This window comes from Vicia villosa, linkage group LG1 (assembly GCF_029867415.1).
Source record: "Vicia villosa cultivar HV-30 ecotype Madison, WI linkage group LG1, Vvil1.0, whole genome shotgun sequence".
Taxonomy (NCBI): domain Eukaryota; kingdom Viridiplantae; phylum Streptophyta; class Magnoliopsida; order Fabales; family Fabaceae; genus Vicia; species Vicia villosa.
Window position 1 is genome coordinate 168,117,489 of NC_081180.1, and position 23,015 is coordinate 168,140,503.

General features: G+C 34.4%; 1 protein-coding gene across 1 annotated transcript; it reads left to right on the forward strand.

Annotated features, from left to right (window-relative positions):
- Window positions 1-8,406: 8,406 nt before the first annotated feature.
- LOC131620114 (probable CoA ligase CCL10) lies at window positions 8,407-11,035 on the forward strand. The gene is made up of 6 exons (XM_058891137.1): window positions 8,407-9,558; window positions 9,666-9,861; window positions 9,951-10,096; window positions 10,257-10,324; window positions 10,399-10,501; window positions 10,694-11,035. Exons 1-6 carry the CDS (start codon window positions 8,524-8,526, stop codon window positions 10,814-10,816), a joined length of 1,671 nt encoding a protein of 556 aa, XP_058747120.1. The 5' UTR covers window positions 8,407-8,523; the 3' UTR covers window positions 10,817-11,035.
- Window positions 11,036-23,015: the final 11,980 nt, after the last annotated feature.

Below are 23,015 nucleotides of genomic sequence, written 5' to 3' on the forward strand. Positions count from 1 at the left end.
GGTTTTGAGACCCACAAAGGATATCAAGCATTATAATATGCTCAAATGATTATCCCCATCAAAATCCAAGTCCAAGAGTGGCTCAATTCAAGACTAATAACTTGGAATTTCATCAGGTACACAAATTAGGGTTTTTGACCTAATTCATTTTGGCAGTTGACTTTTAATCAATACATGGCTCCATAGCTCAAACCATGATTCAAGGATCTCTAATGCAACATTATAACTCACTCTTGTCATTAATTTGAAGAGGAAATCTTGATTCAACTGAAATTCACAAGAATGCAATTCAATTGGAAAAAGTCAACTATTCAAGACTACCTTTGACTTTTGGGAAATTTGGTGAACCATGGACTTTAAAAGATGAAAATCATTAACATATGATTATTTGAGTCATTGGATCAAGAAAAATCAATCAAGAATAAAAAGTCAACAAAAGTCAAAGTTGGAAAATTTCAAAGACTTAGAAAATTTCTAAATATTTTCAAGCTTTTTAGCCATAACTTCATGTGCAAGTAACTTCAAAATTCAAGTAGGAACTGAAAAATCTTCCAACATGAAAGTAATAGATCTTGTTCCATACAACAACTTTGTCACATATAACTTTTTCCCAAAAAATGAATCATTTGAGAGTTATGGGATCGTGAAATTTCAAACAAAAGACTTAGAAAATTTCCATGAAGAACCAGGTTTCAAATTTTGAATCAAATATGCATAATCCTTGCTTGCAGACCCAATAACTAGTTCAAGATTAATTGTTCATGTTAGCCTTTTAATTTGAATTTTTAAATTCTAAGGTTCTTCACGTTTTCTGAAAAATTCAAGAGTTAAAGTTAATATAAATGAACAAATGATACATGGTTGAGTTCGTGATTGAATTATGAACATATTTGCCTTTTACATTTTTGAAAATGGTTGAGGTTTGAAGTTGATGATTTTCTGAAAACATGGTGATTGTAAGGTTGAAGATGAAGTTTGAAAACTGGTTTCAAAACTGAGTTTATTTTATTTTTATTGATATGCGTATGTTTAATGACTAATTGAATTGGCCCAGTTGGCTAGCGCGTGTGTTTTAAGGCTTTGGTATCCAAGGGCGTGGGTTTGAATCCCCCCTTTTGCACTTTTGGTGTTTATTTTGCGTTTCTAATCATTTACTACTTATCTTCACATGATGCGTTTGGGCCTTATGAATAGATGCAAGCCTTTGGCCCAGTGGCTAAGCTTTTTACTTGCAGGAGTGATGACATGGGTTCAAACCCCATTGGCAACAATCCCTTTATTTTTACTACTAATTTTCTTTATTTCTTTTGCAAATTTAATTAATTGATTAAGATAGCAAATCAACTTATTTTTTAGTGATTTTTTGCACACTTCTTATTTAACCTATATATTTAATGAATATATTTAAAAAAAACCCAAAAATATTATTTATTTAATTATTCTTTAAATTAAATAAAAAAACAAGTCTTTTATATGTTTTAAAACATTAAAAAAATCATTTTCTTTCAATATTTTCACCAAGTAACTTGTCAATATTTTTGTGTGAACCAACTAGGACTAGGTTAAAATCAACCTTGATGATACCATGTTCCCTTAAACCAACTCTCCTTTAGAGTTTGGTCTTTTAATCAAACTTAAAATCAATAGGGTTTAGGAGTTTTAAAACCCTAATTTCAAAACCCTAAATTGAAACATCTTTGATCCTTAGCTCCAACCATGTCAATATAACTTGTAGCTTTGATCTTTTCCCACTTGTGTGTATATAATTGTTTATTTTTATCCTTGTATTTTTTTACCTTGTTTATAATATTATCATTGTATATATACTTTGTTTACTAATCACATGCATGAGATATCCATCCATCATCCATCATCCATCATATTCATTCATACATGAAATGATTCAAAGGTATAAACATCCTCTTATCCACCATTTACATTTGAGTCTTATACATTGATCTCCTTGTTATACTCACTTGTTTACCTTTATGATACACTTGTTATCACACACATCACTTGAGGTATTCATGATTGATTGCTTAAGTTGTTGCTAAATATACAAAGGAATGGGAATGGTATTGACTAAAATTGTCAAGGTACTCTTATTATACCCTAGTCCCTCAAGGAATTTAACCAATTAATTAAGAATACAAAATTTGTGTTTACAAAGTGCTTCTAAGAAAGCTGATGCACACAATTTCAATGCAACAAGTTTTTCAAACAAAGAATGAAAAATTATAAAGCTTTGCAAAGTGTGGATCTCTTATTTGTGTAGTTTCTTAGAATTTAGTTCTAAGTGCTTCTCACCTGATTTCTCTTACTTTTTTTTTATGCTTCAAAGACCACTTTATATAGATGAAGAATAGATCCGTTGGAGGGTGAAGTTGGAATTATTAATAGCATAGCTTGCATGAAGACGTTTAATAGTATAATAGTAGAGTGGAACTCGCATCATAGTGGAAGGAAGGATAGGACGTGTTGAAATGAAGTTGGTACAACAGTACAGTCCTTTATCCTGATATGTAAGGTAGTGGAGAGGATATTTGATTTTGTACCTTTTGAATAATTCCTCACTATCTTCCTTCGGAGTTAACTTCTTGAGTCAAAGGCTTCTAATAAGATATGATGAAGCTTGATTAGAGTTCAAAATCAGTCTTCAGATCTTTGAGAATGCGAGACTTTAGAGTCTTGAATATATTAGGGTCATTCTGGATAAGATTCTTCCATAAGAGTTGACTTGACAATTCAGATGTAGATTTTCGTTGTTAACACATATTTGTATTATCAAAGGTTCATAATGCGTTTGACATCCGAAGATTAGAGTTGCTTGTTCAGAGTCCATAACTTTATTGGTCTAGAATCCAAAACTTGCTAGTCCAGAGTCTGCTTATCAGAATCTGCACACTTAATAAAATATTAGAGTACAAAATTGATCTCTATATATTGTATACTTTGTTATGATCGAAACTAAATGATTAGTTGCAGAACTAAACTTGTTCCAACAATGTCCCTCTTTTTGTTGATGGAAAATACTTGTATATTGATGAATAATTTTTACTTTGATACACAAAAATATTTTAGAACAACTGACTTAGGTTTGTATGCTCCCTCTGAGTTTTAAACCTAATAAAATATTTAGCTTCATTAGAGTGAGGTTTGTAAGCTCCCCTTGAGAATAAGATTATCAAAGTTTTCGTGACTTCTTCAAAGTGAGGTTTGCAAGCTCCCCCTGAGAGTAAGACTTATAAGATTTTGAAATTTCACAAAAATTTTAATCATAGTAATAGAACCTGGTTAACATAGATCCATAATATCTTAGATATTATTAGAGTTTGCACAAATATCTCTCAACACAAAGATATTGCAATAAAATTGCCTGAATAGAAAGTTTTCCCACAAGAAATATCACATGTTTGGGTTGTATTTTGGGGAAATAGATATATCAAAACCATTACTTTTCTCCCCTTTTGTCATCAATCCAAAAGAATAAACAATAACCAGAGGATTGAATAAAAGACAAAAAATGATATTTTTTTCATAGATACAAATAAGAGAACCATTTCATAAAATAGGATGAAAGCAAAACCAAAATAAGTAGAGAAACTACAAGAGTAAATAAAGTGAAGAACTAAGAACAAGAAGGTTTAGCCTCAGATTTCGTCCGAAAAGGCATCTGTCTTGGGCTTTCATAGTTTCTAGCAGCTTTCAACTTCTCACACCAAGTTTTTGAAAGAACATCAACCATAGTTATAATTTCTCCTTGTTGAATGAAGAGTTCTGAGAGAATTCGTCCAAAAGAAATTAAGGACGTTACTCCTTTGTGAAAGGTCACGAGTGTCAGCTTCAAGTAGTAAAAAATAATTTGAGGTAGATTGATTCTCATCCTTGAGTTGAGGAGAAGTAGAAAAAGCTTGTCATCCAAAGTTAGAAACTCTTTATTCTTGTTCCTTGGCATAACGTAATTAGTCAGAACTTGATACCAAACTGATGTCGTGGAATGAAGATTAAAGACTTTTGTAGTGTTTGAAAGATCATTAAAGGTAAGATAAAGAGGAAGATAATAAGAGTCCCAAATGAGAAGATATAGGGTAACACCTTTATCATCACAAGTTATTACATTAGAAATAATAGATGATGTAATGTGATGGGGATGCCACAAAACTTCATATTGGATAGAAAATTCCTAGTCGATTTCTTTGACACGGGCATTTACCCATACTTCATTGACAAGATTAGCATAAGTAGGACCATAAAGCATATTGAAGTAAGTTTCTAGCCTTGATAAGAGAGAATCTTTTGAAGATCAAAGTCTTGAGCCATCATTTCCTCAAAATCAATAAGCCTTTCATTGATGACAAACAATTGAATCTTATTACCATAGTTAGTTCTTGAAGCCATCTCGTGTTTAGGGTTTTCTGAAGAAAGAGCGTTTTTAGAGAAAAGGTGTTAAGAAAAATAAAGAAAAGTTTAAAGAATGTAGTAAAAGAAGGAGAGAATAAATAGAGAAGAAACAAGGAAACTCAAGGAGTTTTTAAAGAGAAAGAAAGAAATAATATAATAATATTTATTTAGAAGAACACGCAACCTAAAAAGGGAGGGAAGTGAAATGATTTAATTTGTTCCCAAGAAATAATATTCCTAAGGTGATACTTAAGTGTGTTATCTACTTAATGTAGGACAGTTGTCTTACTTTAAGGCCACACAAAAAAAAAAAGCTTTGAATTTCATTATTAACATAAGGTAAGAGTCCAGAAGATAGAGGTTCCCCACAGGATCATGAATTTGGTCAATCTAAATTAGAGAACCTTCTTAATTCAGAAGGCTAACTGTTCTAGTGTTAAATACCTCAAAGTCTTATTTACCACATTCAGAGGCACAAGCATTTTTCACTATGGACAAAATTCCATTTTTATATTTCTCCCCATATTAAAGGTTATCCCTCTTCCCTCATGGATGAATTGCAATATGAAATGAGAAAACTTGTTCATACATAGCACAAACAAATAAGGAGAGATAGGATCCCCTTGGAGAATTCCCTATTGCAGCCTAAAATATTTGCTCCTAGCACTATTCGACTTAATATTTGTTTCCACACTAGTAATAGCATGCACAAAGAAATTCATCATGCTCTCAGGAAAATTTATGTCGCTCAAAATGTGCTAGATAAATTCTCCGCTAATCTTGCCGTAAGCTTTGGCCAAATAGACTTGTTGTGAATTCAATGCCAATAAGGAAGTATAAAACAAGGAAAGAATAAAGAACAAGGAAGAAGAAGAACACAAGAATTGTTTATAACTTCTATTCTTTTACTTTCTCTTAGACAACAAGATTACAAGTTTACAAGAATAACAAATAATCTCTCTCACCCTAAATTAGAATTTGCAGCATGCAATGATGAGAGACTAGTATGCTATTTATAATAAAACCTAACATACTAACTAATGGGCTTTTTCCACAAGGCCCATTAACAAGCTAACTTAATAAACAAGCTAACTTAACAAGTTTTTTCATCTCAAATTGTCCATACATAGAACTAAAACCTAATTAAACATGCTAACAACCCTAGCATCTTCGACACCAGCATGTGAACAACCTTCGACTTCATGCTTAATCCTGTCGAACCAAGAAGCTACCCTTTGACAATACTAGAGTTCGATCCAATATCTCACAAGACTTTTATAACGAAATACCCTTTTTTGCTTTTCATTCACTTTATTCATGATATGAATCATCTCTTGTGCAACAATGATTTTTTCATGAATGTTTCTCCCTGGAACAAATCCAATTTGAAACGGAGATACCAACTTCAGAAGAACAACTTTCAATCTTTCCACAAGAATCCTAGTGACAAATTCGTTCACAAGGTTACAGAAGGATATGGGCCGGAATTAAGACACAAACTGAGTCTGATCCATTTTTGGAATCAAACAAATATCTGTTTGATTCACCATTGTGATCATACTAGGAGTTTTCCAAACTTTACGTACAACTTGCACATACTCTTGCCAACTATGCTCCAAGTTTTTTTATAAACCCTGCTTGATAATCGTATGGACCTGACACTTTCCATGATTTCATAGTAAAAAAGAGCATGTTGCAATTCTTCATCAGTGACATGCGCATCTAGGGATGTCAACTTGCCTCTGTTAGCGGGGATCTCCGTGGGAATTCTCCGTTTGGGGCTCCAAAGATGGGGAATTTTCCCCCCGCGGGGATGGGGATGGGGATCAAAGTCTCCCCGAAGGCACTTCGGGGACGGGGGTGGCGTAAATATCCCTTGCCCCGTGGAGTCCCCGCCCCGAATAAAATAGCATAATGTCTTTAATTTATATATAATTCTAAATTATTATGTAAGTTTATTTGACCTTTTAATATAATTAATCTTATACACAAGTTTAAAATATATATGTATTGTTAGTAAAAGAGTGATATAAAAGATTTTTTTCATTTTTTTTAGTTTGAAAATTTTGTTCGATTTTATAGATTAAATATTGTAAAAACAATATATTTATTGGTTTGTTTTTGAAGCTTTTACTATTAATTTGGTTTAAAATAATATATAAAAAATTCATGTTTATAGATCTCCGCATGAACCGTGGGGATCCGTGGGGACCCGCGGGGACCCCCGGGGACGGGGATGGGGGACATAATCCCCCGAAGCGGGGATCCGAAGCGGGGATGGGGAATAGATTTAATGGCGGGGATTGTGATGGGAATGTATCCCCCGTCCCCGCCCCGCCCCATTGACATCCCCAGCGCATCCAACTTCTAAATCTCCTCATCCTCAAATCTAAGGAATGTAACTTTCGTCTTCCACCACAAGCCCGAGTTATTGGTCATGGTGAAGAGATTTTTTATAGATGTAAATAATGAACTGTCTAAGTTGCATGCTCTCTCTACCCACTGCCCTTGATCATCCTTGAGCATGATAATGTTGTTTCAACACCTTCTTCTCGCTATTTTAATGTGATAATATCTGGTATTATGATCCTCGCCAGTTAACCACTTTGTGCAGGAACAATGAAATCACACCAGCTATTCTCTCTTGAGAATATCATGTAACTAATTTTGAAGATCTTGTTCAAGATTCTTTAACTTTGTATGATTGTTTCCTCTCTGCATGCAACGTTGAATACCCCTAGTCTAGCCATGATCTTCTTCTTCTTCTTAGTGACTACTTGCTCAATAGTATGATATTTCCATCCTTTAAATTTTTCTGACAACTACTTAAGATTTTGATAAATATTAAAATTCATTTTCCCTAGTTAACACTTTAACATATACATCTGAGAATTCTATCCTCCAGTTTTTGTTACTCAGAGCTCTATCTAATTTTTCATAAATACGTTGCCTGCCATGATAAATTGTCCTCTCCACACAAATGATGTGTTCTTCTTTCCACGAGATAAATAAATATAAAATTTGATCATTTAATTTTAGGATTAAATATGTTTAAAGTACCTATACAGTTAGACATTTTTATTTTTCGTCCCTTTAAAAAATTTCGTTAAAGAATCGTCCCTTTAAAGTTAAGAATTTTAACTTTTGGTCTCTCCTACAACTTAGCGACGGTTTTTACCACTTTGCGACAATTTTTTGCGACAATTTACTACTTAACTACTGAATTAGCGACAATTTTAATGACAGTTTTATCAGAAGGGACCAAAAATTAAAATTTCTAAATCCTAACTTTAGAAGGATGATTCTTCAATGGAACTTTTTAAAAATACGAAAAAAAATAGAAATGTCTAAATTTATAAGAACTTTAATAATGATATCTAATCCTTATTAAGTTTATATAAAATGAATAATAAATGGAACGATTGAAAAGGCCAACAAAAAAAACATTATTTTTAAGTCAATTACAAGTTTTAGTTTACTTTTGGAATCTTCAACCAACCATCAAGTTTAAAAAACCCATATAAGTTTGTCTCTTTTCATACTTTTTAATAAGCATTTTACATTATTTAGTAGTTGGATTTTAAACAAGTGCTATTAAGCATAAGAAGTCAGGTGAAAGAAAACAAGAAAAAAGACATGTCTGATTTGATATTCTTCTTTTAAAATGCACTTTGATTTTAGTAAGTAAATCACTATCATTTATTTATGATGATTATATCTTTTACATCTCTTATTATAATACTACATTTAATAGATATTTGCATGGTTATGGATATGATACCAGACAAACGGATATATATGTATCATATTTAACAGGGTGGGTGTTTAACAGAAAATTAGTATATGAAAGAAGGTTCTTATTGAAATGTTCATAATAAATTGATTTTTTTTTTTAATATATAAGATGGAAGTTAGTTTTGGCGATGATTCAAAAGTTTGGTAAGTATTGACCGTTTATGATAAAGAGCGAATAATGCGCGAAGGATTGAATAGAAAATCGTGACAATAAAGAAACGTGAAATTCAACACGTCTCTTCCACTAAGCAAACAATTTCAAACCATTCACACAAAAACGAAGAAAAAACTATCAAACTTCAACACATTAAGCTAACAAACTTAACAATGGCGAAAAACTGCTTCGACCTCAAAACGATGACTTATTACTCACCAAGACAGCCCATCCACCTTCCCACCGATCCCAACCTCTCCCTTACCACCTTCCTCTTCCAATCCACTTCCTCCGTCATCGACACCATCGCCCTTGCCGACGCCCAAACCGGTGACTCCCTCACCTTCCGCCAACTTGAAACACAAGTCACCGCCCTCTCCCGCGCCTTACTCCGCCTCGGAATCCAACGAGGCGACGTGGTTTTGCTATTCGCACCTAACTCCATACGCTTCCCTGTCTGCTTCTTAGCTATAGTTTCCATAGGTGCTATTGCCACCACCTGTAGTCCTTTATACACCGTCTCCGAACTCTCCAACCAAATTCAAGACTCCAATCCCAAACTCGTCTTTACCGTATCAGAGCTTCTAAACAAAATCGAACAATTACCGTTAAGTATACCTTCAATATTGCTTGACGATGCTTCAACCAGAGTACTTTCCTCGAAAATATTCAGTTCTTTGGTTTGGGACTATAACGATCTTACCGGAGAATCAAACAATTTCCCCGACGAGATTCATGCAAACGGTATCGTTTCACAATCCGACGTGGCGGTGATCCTATACTCTTCAGGAACCACAGGAAGAAGCAAGGGAGTCATGCTGACTCATCGAAACTTCATTGCGACGGCGTTGATGGGAGCAGCGGATCAGGATTATTACGGCGAGGGGAAGAACGTGGCCTTATGTTTGGTGCCAATGCATCATGTCCTGGGATTGGCCGTGATAATGTACACGCATCTGCGGAGAGGGAATACAGTGGTGTCAATGGTTAGATTTGAACTGGAGAAGACTTTGGCGGTTATTGAGAAGTTTAAAGTGTCGCATTTGTCTATTGCTCCACCGGTGTTGGTGGAGCTGGTTAAACGGCGGCAAGTTGTAAGCCGTTATGACTTGTCGTCGCTGAAAAAACTCGCCTGCGGTGCTGCTCCCTTGGGAAAAGATGTGTTTCAGGAGTGTGCGAAGATTCTACCTCAAGCTAAAATCGTTCAGGTATAGTTACAAAAAATATAATATTTTATTGAAGCATTATTTTGTTAGATTAATTATTTAATTTAAATACATTATGTTTTAGTATTTGATTGTGATAATTGTGGCAGGGGTATGGCATGACGGAATCATGTGGACTTGTTTCCATAGAAAATTCAAGAGAAGAATGGTTCCTTTCTGGTTCAGGTTCAAGTGGAGCACTTCTTCCAAGTGTAGAATCTCGAATTGTTAGTTTAGAAACATCGAAGACCCTACCACCGAATCAAGTAGGAGAGATTTGGTTACGAGGACCTACTGTGATGAAAGGTAAATTATAAATTACTTGTCTTCAAGTTTGTATTAAAATTAATGTGATTCTGAATTCTGATTAGAATTTATATTGCATGTTTTTTCAGGATATTTCAAGAATCTTGAAGCAACAAAGAACATAATTACTGATGAGGACTGGATGATTACAGGAGATCTTGGATATTTTGATGAAAAGGGGCAGTTATTTGTTGTAGATAGAATTAAAGAGCTTATCAAGTGTAATGGATATCAAGTATGATTTTCTTTTTATCCGTTTAACAATTTTAATTATAAAAGTTAGAAAAAATTTCCATCAATTTATAACAAAACTATTTTTCCACCATACAATTTGCATGATATCAGCGGAATTAGCATACTAAACAAGCACATCTTATACACATGTTTTTTATTAGGTGGCGCCGGCTCAACTTGAAGACTTGCTGGTTACTCATCCCGAAATTTCGGATGCTGGAGTGATCCCGTAAGTTATATCTTCATGAAAAATCTAAACAAGTTATTTCCTTTTGATGATTCCTGATGTCAATTCCAAATCAGATCCCCCGATGCCAATGCTGGTGAGGTTCCTGTGGCCTTTGTTGTTCGATCCCCCAATAACTCGATAACAGAAGAAGACATTAAGAAATTTGTAGCACAACAGGTAAGTTAGGAATACTCATTCAGAGAATCATTACTATGAATTATACTTTCTCAAGAGCAGAAGTAGATTGTATATCCTGTAGTAATATTTTTAACAATAACCAATACTTGTGAAAGTGGCAAATGCTAGAGTTTGAAGGTTTGTTGTTTGTTTTCTTCACATGTTGTTAATTGGTTTGTTTTCTTTGTACAGGTTGCACCATACAAAAGGTTGCGAAGAGTGACTTTTATAGAGAAGATTCCAAAATCAACCACAGGAAAGATCTTAAGAAAGAATCTTGTCATTTTGGATCGACAAAAGGCATCAAAACTATAGTATATCAAGGTTCTTGTCTCTGCAACGAGGATCTTGTATGCTTATAGCCATTTCATAACATGTAACATGCCTAATTAAGTTATCTCTTCACAAAGGAGTGCTCTGTTTTCTGGTTGAAAAATAAGAGTTTAACAAAGATGCAGCTATATTTGATGAGAACCAATATTTTTCAAGGTTATGTTGTAACCTTATTTAAAAAGTAAACGAAAAATTCTCATATTTTTTATTGAATGTTATAACACTTACAAGAAAAGTAATATCAGGTCTCGTAACAGATAAGTTATTCAATTTTTCTACCAATCTCCTATACTTGTATGGATCCGAGAAAATAGATTCATCCACTGTCAACTTCACTAAACGCCACAAAAGTCCATGCTCCCTCTGAGCAACAAAACCATGTAATTTCTCCATATACATATCTTCTTATAAATTTTCAAGAAGGTATTTTTCACATCTAATAGAAATAGAAGATAATTTTGATAAAACAATAGTTAATACAATTTTAAGTTTTTGAATATCACAAATAAAAATGAATAAGAACATCTCACAAAAACAGCCATTAAAAATGATACGATGGAGTATAATTTTACTCACCAAGTTTTATAATCTTCAAGACTATAAAACAATGCTTTACAATTTCAATTGAGTACATAAACTACAAAAACAACTTTTCCATATTTTGAGACAAGAGGTTACCAAAGAAATTAAAGAACTATGGTTTTGAACGTGATGGCTCACAAAGTCTATTCCCCTTAGTATTAAAAATTGCTTCCGGAGATTGCATTGGCCGACACTTCTCACCCATCAATATGTTCTTCTTCCACAAACATGTATCATCATCTGGCTTCTTCATTTTCAAGCATTTGTATTTGATTGCCTTCATCATGGTTTTCTGTAGGGACTTGAATGAGTTATTTGCTTGTAACTCATTTTCTTGTTTTGTTCGGAAAACTTTCTTGTAAATTTTATTCGTAATCTTCTTTGTGACATGGGATAAGATGAGAACATTTGTTTTACAAGTCACACGAAACATGCTCACACGATTGTTGGAATGACTCATTTTATCCATTTGTGTTGTGTAATAGAGATATTATTGTTACTTGAAAATATTTTTGCAAACTTGAGTTTATGTATATGCTAGAGGTATGTGAAAAAAGGAAAGATAGAAAAATATGTCAAAATATAAATATGGAGTATTTTGTTAAAAAGAAATAATGATAATATAGACATATTTTAAGAGAAAAAAATAATATGGTCAAATTATATTAATTCAGAAGAAGAAAATAAATAAAATAGTAGAAAAACGAGACACGAAAAGAAAACCTTTAAATAAAATAATATTTTATATTCAAATTATGTTAATAAATTTCTTTTTAATAATATCTAGTCAAAGTGTATTTAAATTCTAACTTTGTACCCAAAAAAATATTCAAACTACTAAACATATGAGATCATGAATATCGGATTTATACATGCATATTATAATTTTTTATGTTCTAAATTATACGTTACTTTTAAAATTTCCAGAAATTAAGAATTGTTATTAATGATATATAAAAAAACATAAATTATTTCACAAAAGTATTATTATTAATGATATTGTTTTGATTGGTCAAATGACCCAACAAGATCGAACCAATTTCAAAAGCTCAATCTAGAATATCTTTGCAATATAACGATGGACAAGTGGACCTTCAAGAGAAAGACACACATCATATTTGAGCTACTTGCTCACCTTCAATCGTTAGATTCAGGTTAATGGTCTCCCACATTGCTAAGTGGAAGTGTTTTTAATCATTTGTCATATATAAACTCGTCTAGGTGCTATAACATGTATTTTTATTCACTCTTTCAAAATTTCATCTTTCTGACATGCTGACTTGGGTGTTGGAGCATTAAGCTTGCAGATGTAACACCCCATTTCCCCAACGCGTAATTAAATAATTAAATCAGAGTAATTATAATATAATGATCATTTACGAATGGGATGCTACATTATACGTCATAGAAATATTGTTCATTTAAATTCAATGATACATAACACTTATAGATAAGATGAACTGGCATAAAACAATCATAGAATCCAACGTCTTTTCATTAACACAGCGGAAATAGTTTAATCATAATAAAACCATCATTCATGCAATTTAAATTAGTATCTTCCCAACAAAACAAAAGAGTACTCAACAAAATGCAAAATCTTCAAAGTAAATAATGCATAAAATAAACAGACAAGCGTTCATCCCCGGTGTTACGTATTAAAGCACGACCCGACTCTATTTACGTGATACTTGGCAACGCTCCATACCTCGGCTACTCTAATCCTGGTCACTTGCACGTTACCCACGTAGAGGTAACATTCAAACAGAAGGGGTGAAATATCACAACAATCTAATGAGTTATATTATTGTAACTATGCAATAGATATCTCATAAGTATAAGTCAAGAATCATACATCAGAAGTTTACATCATATTTATTCATCATCATATACAACACATACACAGGTACATTCAATCATTATGCAACAAACACCTTCGTGTATGACACTAACTCGACTTCATGCATGTGGTACCAATCAGGGCATAAGCCCTCTCCAAAAATGCCAATGCTGAGAAATAACAAAGCATAAGCCTTCAACAACAGGGCATGATCCCCCAACAATGTGCCAAACCAGGCAAACACAAGGCATAAGCCTTCACTGAATGAATGCATGTAACATCGACAAGGCAACAATAGAATATATAATTCTCAGAGCATAATCTCTCTATAATGTGTCAATCCGGCCAACAACAACATCATTATGAATTATAAATCAATATATAAATGCAACAAAATTCCATTCATCGTTTACACACATCAGTCAACAAAATCAACATCAAATACTCATTTCGATATTCTTAAATATCAGTTTATAACGAACAGTGAACTACATATATATTTTTAGAATATTAATCAAAAGGTCCTTAACTCAGTTCCATTAGTTATGAAATATTTTTAATTTCGCTACGGTCGAAACGACACCTAAATCGGACTTACGGATCAAAAGTTATGATTTTTAAAAAAATTAAGTTTTTTGAAAATTGTCAGGTGTAACCGGATACAGCAGGGTTGTTACCCGGTTACACATCACTGTCACTGCATTCACTATTTGTTACATTCAATTGTAACCGGTTACAGTAAGGCTGTTACCCGGTTATATCACCTAAAAATTCCCAATTTGGCCTATTTTACAACGCTGTAACCGGTTACAGCAGGGCTGCTACCCGGTTACAGCGTAACCAGAACCAAAAACATCAGTTTTTACAGCATCTTCCTTACCCAATTCATTTTACCTCTTAGCTACTCTACATAACAGTTCAATATTAAATTTAAAGGTTCGACAACAGTGCTCTACGATCAGTCCATTACACACAACAAATTCATCACATCAATACACAATTTCAATCACAATTGATTAATCTATTAAGAACAATTCTCACCAAAAACCTAACTTAAGATTATCCCCACATACCCACAATTATACCACCCATTAGAAGGTTGGAACCCCACCCTTACCTTAGAATTTTCAGCGAAGATTCCTTCCCTTCAGGTTCAATGGCTTCTCTCCTTCTTCCTCTATGCCCTAGCCTCTTCTCTCTTCTTCTCAATTTTCACGATCCATTCAGCAACTAATGTTTTCCTTTTTCCTTGATTTTCCACATATGGCCCTTAGACCTTAAAAATGATCTTCCTATTTTGTCCTCACTAGTGCACTTGACTTTACCGCATAACCCTCCACATCTCTACACAATTCTAATTCTATTTAAATTACTATTACTATATAATAATAATAATTATTATCTACCACTTAATTAATTATTCCCGCAATATATATATATATATATATATATATATATATATATATATATATATATATATATATATATATATCACCGATAAACTTTATTCAACTAATTTAATTTAATTAAATAAGGGTTAAATAAGTTTTTGGTCCCTCTAAATATTTCAAATTTCGTTTTTAGTCCCTCAAAAAATTTCCTTCAAAGAATGGTCCTTTTAAAGTTTTCCGTCCACACTTTTAGTCCCTCATGTCTAACGCCGTTAATAGAAGCTGACATGGCACGCCACATGGCAATGCCAGGGGTGGCAAGATGCTGACGTGTCATGCCACGTGGCCAAGGTCAACATCACACTTGAACCTATAACATTCGTAGCTAATCGGTAGCTAAAATCGTAGCTAATCTGTAGCAAATTTGTTTCAAAAATTTTGGTTTTAAAAAGAATGCAGTATGTTTATGTTGATAAACCTTAATATCTTTGTTGACAAACCCTGTAATAAATTTTGGTTTAAATAATTTTGCAAAATTTTGTAGTTTCTTCAGATTACATGTTAGTAATATTGTTTAGATATTTTCTAGCAATCTCTCCCAATTTTTCCAGTTATTTTATTGGATCAAATAGAATTTCCCTTTCAGAATGTCATCTGTTACAGTCAGATATCAATAAAATTGCCATCCAGTTGAATAGGTACAGCTCATGTTAGAAGTTCTAATTTACTACTAACGTTGAAAACTAGTGTGTTATAAGATTTATAGCAATACACACGGAATACACATGGAGCTAGCGATAATAAAGTTATCCAAACGAAATAAATATTGTCAAGCTACTATGTATTATAAGTCCAATTTGCTAAACCCAAATTGTCAAATGGAAGTTGTATCTTTTATATTTATTATTACTCTTAAAATGTAAGTAGAGTGAAAGGCTGGCTCAGACAATAGTTGTTTTTCAATGAAAAACTACAGAACGAAAGACCAAAGTTGAATCAAGAGTTTTCCAGCTTAATGTATAGAATGAAATAGATTTAAAATGTTTGTAATGACTTCAAATGTTACGTCTTGAAAGTTAAAACTAAATTGGATTGTTGAAAATTTCAATGCCTTTCCATTTTACTTGCTGTATTTCCTAGGAAAATAACATGCCACTTTATGTTGGCCAATTGTGATTTCATGTACTTTATACTTGTGAAACTAAACTTATTCAGATCTTTTATATACTAAATAATCATCTATGATCTTGCAGGTAGAGAGTATAGTATTGAGTATCATCTCAATGCTTTCAGGTCCTAATGACGAATCTTCTGCAAATGCTGAAGCTGCAGTAAGTTTGATAATTATTTTATTTACTTGATTGTTTTATTACAACCAACATTCTCTCTTGTCATAGATTACTTATTTGTTTCTTAGAGAACATAAAGGCACCGTAACAGTTGGTGTTCAAAGGAGGAGTATAGCATGCATAATATTGTAATGGTGTTTTGTTTTAAGGTTAGAAATTTAGAGTAGTTGATTTAAGCATTTGAGAGAGATACAAATGGAATTTATTTGTCATTTTGTCAACAAAGTTATTAGAGTTTATCAGCATAAACATATTGTATTCTTTTAAAACCAAAATTCGTGAAATAAATTTGCTACAATTTAGCTACGATTTTAGCTACCAAGTGGCTACGAAATTTTAAAGGTTCCAGTGTGATGTTGACCTTGGCCACGTGGCATGACACGTCAGCATCTTGTCACCCTGGTATTGCTACGTGGCGTGCCACGTAGGCTTCTGTTAACGGCATTAGACATGAGGGACCAAAAGTGTGGACAAAAATCTTTATGAGGACCATTCATTGAAGGAAATTTTTGGAGGGACTAAAAACAAAGTTTGAGATATTTGGAGGGACCAAAAACTTATTTACCCCATTAAATAATGCTAATAAGGCACATCAACGCATAAATAAATTACGAAAATAATTTAAATAAAGCGGGCGTTACAGCAGACACACTCCTGCTCCACCATATATGAGATCAGTAGCGTTGTATCACAGAATTTTGCATCCACGCGTAATCCGACTTCTGTTTCAGAATAAAATAATGGTGTCGTGTGTGGGAAAAACCATATGATCCTCACAATTTTCGACGTTGAATTTGTTACATCCTGGTTATTACACAGTTATATCTGCTCTATTAATCAGTCTAACCTTTACTCATCATAATGTTGGTTTTGCAATTGAAGCATTCGGCGAACCCTACTCCTGCATAAGAAGTTCTACCTCCATCTGCAATGGAAACGATATGATCCTAGTAACTTCTCCGACCAAATCATCTCGTCATACTCCAACTCCTTCCCTTATTGGCTTATGCACTTTATAGATCATATTGTCCTTATTTGAGCAGTTGCTTCAAGGGCAAACTTCTAAGCATTCTGAATTGTAAGTGCAAGCTCATAAACCATAAATGTTCCAAAGCCTTCAACAATTTTATATCGCACTTGGAATGCAAGGAGAGAATGAAGTCATCAATAGAATTTAAAATTAGGTACAACGGAAAAATACATCTTCTAGACGAAAAGATCCCGCGAGTAGAAAAAAATCAACAGATAGCTCTATCGCGAGGCCATACGCAATGAGAAGTGGTGTCACACAGTAACCTTGAAGCCACACCTCATGGGATTCTCGATAATGTTGCCTTATAACACTGAAGGGTTTCCAGATCGCCATAACATCACCCCCAACCTAACCAATCTCCCCATCATGGAAAATAGGCACGCATGTCACCGTCTATCACATTATTCATAGAAAATAGGCATGCATGTCACCGAGGATCAGACATGTTCTCACTGTCATAGGAACCTGATCTCAAAATACACTATCAATAGAAGGATTCCCAAGTCTCTTAAAAATCCATCACATATGAATAATTATGATGAAACTAGGGACCTGAACAATCTTATTGAACACGTAGATACTATGATCTGTGACCATATATACTAGGAGCACGGTGAGATACAAACTATTAGTACTAATCTTAAAAGAAGCCCTCATGCATGGTTCAAAACCTTACCAAATGAATTAATTTTCTCATGGAGAAGTTGTGTGATAAATTCACAGCCGAGTTCATGACACAAAAGCGGCTACCAAAGATAATAGCCATCCTCAATGTGATCCATCAGAAAGAGAAAAAACCTCAAGACCATATCAATTGCTTCATAAAGGTGATGGTAGAGGTAGGCGAATAAAATGGCATGCTGAAATGTTGGATCTTTAAAAAAGGATTGAGGTCAGACTGCATATTTTCTAAAAAAATCACGATTGGAATGCGCTAGAAGCATGAACGGTCTTCTCACTAGGGCCCGTTGAAATACCAATCATGAAGAAAACTACTAACAGAAGATATAATAAGGAAAAAAACATTAGGAAACCCATAGATTTACTAGTATGAAGATAGAGACACACATCTACATCAAGATGACAAAGATTAGGATAGTCATCGAGGACCACATGCCAACTTTTCCTTTTACACCCTTCTTAACGTATTGAGAGTAAATATTGTATCGGAGTGCACAAACAAAAACTTCAAAGAAGCTGGAGTAAGCTACCCCCATTTATTCAAAGAATCAACTAGGATAGACAGATCATGGTTTTTCCATTTCCATAAAATTCATCAGCATAACAAGAATGAGTGCATGTATTTGAAAGACATTGTTGAAAAGTACATTAAAAGTAAGATTAAGTTGGTGTGACCAATAAAAAGGGAGGAAATATGAATGAAAGAATATAAGGGGCTTCCCTATGGATTCTAGGAGACGATCCCACTCACCACAAAAGTAGTTGTCCCCCACCGAGACAAATCATCACCAAAAAAGACAACTGAGGTCATCAAAAAGACTAAGGAAGGGAGAGATAGCAACAATAGTGAATAGATGGATTGAAGAGGGAAATGAAAATTTTATAGCCTCCATCATAGAGGGGCATAAATTCTTTGCATCTATTACTAAAGGCTTTCCCCGCCCGAAGACACTATCAAATAGGACAAGAGAAAATTAACGAGCTTATGGAAATCAGTAAGAAAGAAGAAACAATTGTTGAAGATAAACTAGAGAGGTCCATCCTCGGGCTTAAAGATAACAAGAGGGTATCCAAAATCCCTAATGAGATCTTACCTTTAGTCATAATAGCAACCATGGAAAACTTTAATATGACCCTAGACATTATGGCTTCCCTTGGTCCACCTAAATATGAAATACCATAATTTCCCTGATGAACCCATTAGGATATGAGTTGACCTATAAGGATCCTACGCATATATAAAGCTCTATAATGTAGCCAAGATACAACATCAATCGAGCACAAAAAGAAATACTTATTGGCAGTCAATGTTGTTAGCCTCAACAAACAATTGGAAACAATCAAAATTAATAAACAAGAAAAAGATTTGGAATACAAACCTAAGTACATTATGTTAGAACAAGAATTGTTCTGATCAATTATCTTAGTTTTGATGATAACAATAATATGAATTTTGCTTAAGATAATATGGTACTCTAATCCAATGCAATTTCCTTTTCAGGAAATATATATAAAGAGTATGCATAATTCAGCGCTCAGAAGCTTTGTCTCAAATGGTTCAGCATGCAACATCAGAACATGGTCTGGCAAGACATCAGAAGATGGTCGAAGCAGAATCAGAACATGGGTCTATGGAAGCATCAGAAGAACAAGAGAACAGAAGCACTGAAGTTCTGATGGTATCACGCTCAGAAGCACTTCAAGGTCAGAAGATCAGAAGATGCTATGCACCAAGCTGTTTGACTCTGATGATATTATAACGTTGTATTCACAAACATCAGATCAGAAGAAAGTACAAGTGGCAAGCTACGCTGACTGACAAAAGGAACGTTAAAAGCTACTAAAGGCTACGTCAGTAGACACAGCGTGAACAAGGCTCGAGGTAGTTGACAAAAGCGTATAACATTAAAAGCGATGCTGTACGGAACACGCAAAGCATTAAATGCACTCAACGGTCATCTTCTCCAACGCCTATAAATATGAAGTTCTGATGAGAAGCAAGGTTAACAATTCTAACGATCCTGAACAAAACAACGCCTATTAACTTGCTGAAACTCTGTTCAAATTCAAAGCTCAGAGATTTCATCTTCATCAAAGCTCACTACATTGCTGTTGTAATATATTAGTGAGATTAAGCTTAAACGTTAAGAGAAATATCACAGTTTGTGATTATAGCTTTTAAGAAGCATTTGTAATACTCTTAGAATTGATTACATTAAGTTGTAAGGAACTAGAGTGATCGTGTGGATCAGAATACTCTAGGAAGTCTTAGAGGTTATCTAAGCAGGTTGTAACTAGAGTGATCGTGTGGATCAGTATACTCTAGAAAAGTCTTAGAGGGTATCTAAGCAGTTGTTCCTGGAGTGCTCAGTGTGTGATCAGAAGACTCTGGAAGACTTAGTTGCTGACTAAGTGGAGAACCATTGTAATCCGTGCGATTAGTGGATTAAATCCTCAGTTTAGGTAAATCATCTCTGCGGGGGTGGACTGGAGTAGTTTAGTTAACAACGAACCAGGATAAAAATAACTGTGCAATTTATTTTTATCTGTCAAGTTTTTAAAGCTACACTTATTCAAACCCCCCCTTTCTAAGTGTTTTTCTATCCTTCAATTGGTATCAGAGCGCCGGTTCTAAGGTGCAAGCACTTAACCGTGTTTAGAAAAGATTCAGGAAGAGAAAAACGCTTCAGTAAAAGATGGTTGATGAAAGTGAAAAGTCTACACCTGCATCTACATCTGGCTCTGCTGAGCAATACAACGGTAACAATGGTTATACTAGACCGCCGGTATTTGATGGTGAAAACTTTGAATACTGGAAAGATAAACTGGAAAGTTACTTTCTTGGTCTAGATGGTGATCTATGGGATCTTCTGATGGATGGTTACAAACATCCAGTGAATGCCAGAGGCGTAAAGCTGACAAGGCAAGAAATGAATGATGATCAGAAAAAGCTTTTCAGGAATCATCATAAATGCAGAACTGTTTTGCTGAATGCTATCTCTCATGCTGAGTATGAGAAGATATCTAACAGGGAAACGGCCTATGACATATATGAGTCCTTGAAAATGACTCATGAAGGAAATGCTCAAGTCAAGGAGACTAAAGCTCTAGCTTTAATCCAGAAGTATGAAGCCTTCAAGATGGAGGATGATGAAGACATTGAAAAGATGTTTTCAAGATTTCAAACTCTTACTGCTGGATTGAGAGTTCTTGACAAGGGATACACCAAGGCTGATCATGTAAAGAAGATCATCAGAAGCTTACCCAGAAGATGGGGTCCTATGGTGACTGCATTCAAGATTGCAAAGAATCTGAATGAAGTTTCTCTGGAAGAGCTTATCAGTGCCTTGAGAAGTCATGAAATAGAGCTGGACGCAAATGAGCCTCAAAAGAAAGGTAAGTCTATTGCATTAAAATCCAATATCAAGAAATGCACTAACGCTTTTCAGGCTAAAGAAGAAGATCCTGAAGAATCAGAATCTGAAGAAGAAGATGAACTGTCTTTGATCTCCAGAAGGCTAAATCAACTCTGGAAGACCAAGCAAAGGAAGTTCAGAGGCTTCAGAAGTTCAAAGAAATTTGAACGTGGAGAATTTTCTGATGACAGAAGATTTGACAAGAAGAAGGTCATGTGCTATGAATGCAATGAGCCTGGACACTTCAAGAATGAATGTCCAAATCTTCAGAAGGAAAATCCCAAGAAGAAGTTTCATAAGAAGAAAGGTCTTATGGCAACCTGGGATGAGTCAGAAGATGGTTCAGACTCTGAAGATGAGCAGGCTAACTGTGCGCTGATGGCGACAGAAGATGACGGATCAGAATCTACATCAGAATCAGATTCTGAAGAGGTATTTTCTGAACTTACTAGAGATGAGTTAGTTTCCGGTCTAACTGAACTTCTGGAACTCAAGTCTCAGATTAGTCTCAAATACAAAAAGCTGAAAAAGCTATTTGAATTTGAAACAAAGAAGCTTGAGTTGGAGAATTCTGAATTAAAAGAAAAACTTTTAAAATTATCCAATAATGTTGGATCTCCTTCTGATTCAGAAAAATCCACTCCTAGTCTAAACCATATTCTGAAAGAATATGATTTAAGTTTCAGGAAGTTCTTATCTAGAAGTATTGGCAGAAGTCAGCTAGCTTCTATGATATATGCTGTGTCTGGAAACAAAAGAGTCGGCATTGGTTTTGAGGGTGAAACCCCATACAAACTTGAACCTGTTGATGAAATGAAATTCACATACAAGCCATTGTATGATCAGTTCAAGTATGGCCACTCCCATGATATTAGGCACACTTCACATGCTCAAAGTTTTCACATAACACACACCAAAAGGCATGTGACACAACCTAGGAAATATCATGAAACTCACATTAAAAATTATCATGCTGTTCCTCCTTTTGCTTACAATGTTAAACCCAAGTTCAATCAGAACTTGAGAAAATCTAACAAGAAAGGACCCAAGAAAATGTGGGTACCTAAGGATAAGATTATTCCTATTGCAGATATCCTTGACTGCAAAAAGGACAAAGCACAACATGTCATGGTACCTGGACTCTGGATGCTCACGACACATGACAGGAAGAAGGTCTATGTTCCAAGACCTGGTGCTTAAGTCTGGAGGAGAAGTCAAGTTTGGAGGAGATCAGAAGGGCAAGATAATTGGCTCTGGAACTATAAAGTCTGGTAACTCTCCTTCTATTTCTAATGTACTTCTTGTAGAAGGATTAACACATAACCTCTTATCTATCAGTCAATTGAGTGACAATGGTTATGATATAATCTTTAATCAAGAGTCTTGCAAGGCTGTAAATCAGAAGGATGGCTCAATCCTATTTACAGGCAAAAGGAAGAACAACATTTATAAGACAGATCTGCAAGATCTTATGAGTCAGAAGGTGACTTGTCTTATGTCTGTTTCTGAAGAGCAGTGGGTCTGGCACAGAAGATTAGGTCATGCTAGTTTGAGAAAGATTTCTCAGATTAACAAACTGAATCTGGTTAGAGGACTCCCTAATCTGAAATTCAAATCAGACGCTCTTTGTGAAGCATGTCAGAAGGGAAAGTTCTCCAAACCTGCATTCAAGTCCAAGAATGTTGTTTCTACCTCAAGGCCATTAGAACTCTTGCACATTGATCTGTTTGGCCCAGTCAAAACAGCATCTGTCAGAGGGAAGAAATATGGATTAGTCATCGTAGATGATTATAGCCGCTGGACATGGGTAAAATTCTTGAAACACAAGGATGAGTCTCATTCAGTGTTCTTTGATTTCTGCATTCAGATTCAATCCGAAAAAGAGTGTA

Bases quoted from the DNA above. Each gene is read 5' to 3' on its own strand.
- LOC131620114 (XM_058891137.1), top strand. From the start codon at position 8,524: ATGGCGAAAAACTGCTTCGACCTCAAAACGATGACTTATTACTCACCA. The intron at 10,097-10,256 runs GTATGATTTTCT...GTTTTTTATTAG, and splicing joins TCAAGTGTAATGGATATCAA to GTGGCGCCGGCTCAACTTGA. The intron at 10,325-10,398 runs GTAAGTTATATC...ATTCCAAATCAG, and splicing joins TCGGATGCTGGAGTGATCCC to ATCCCCCGATGCCAATGCTG.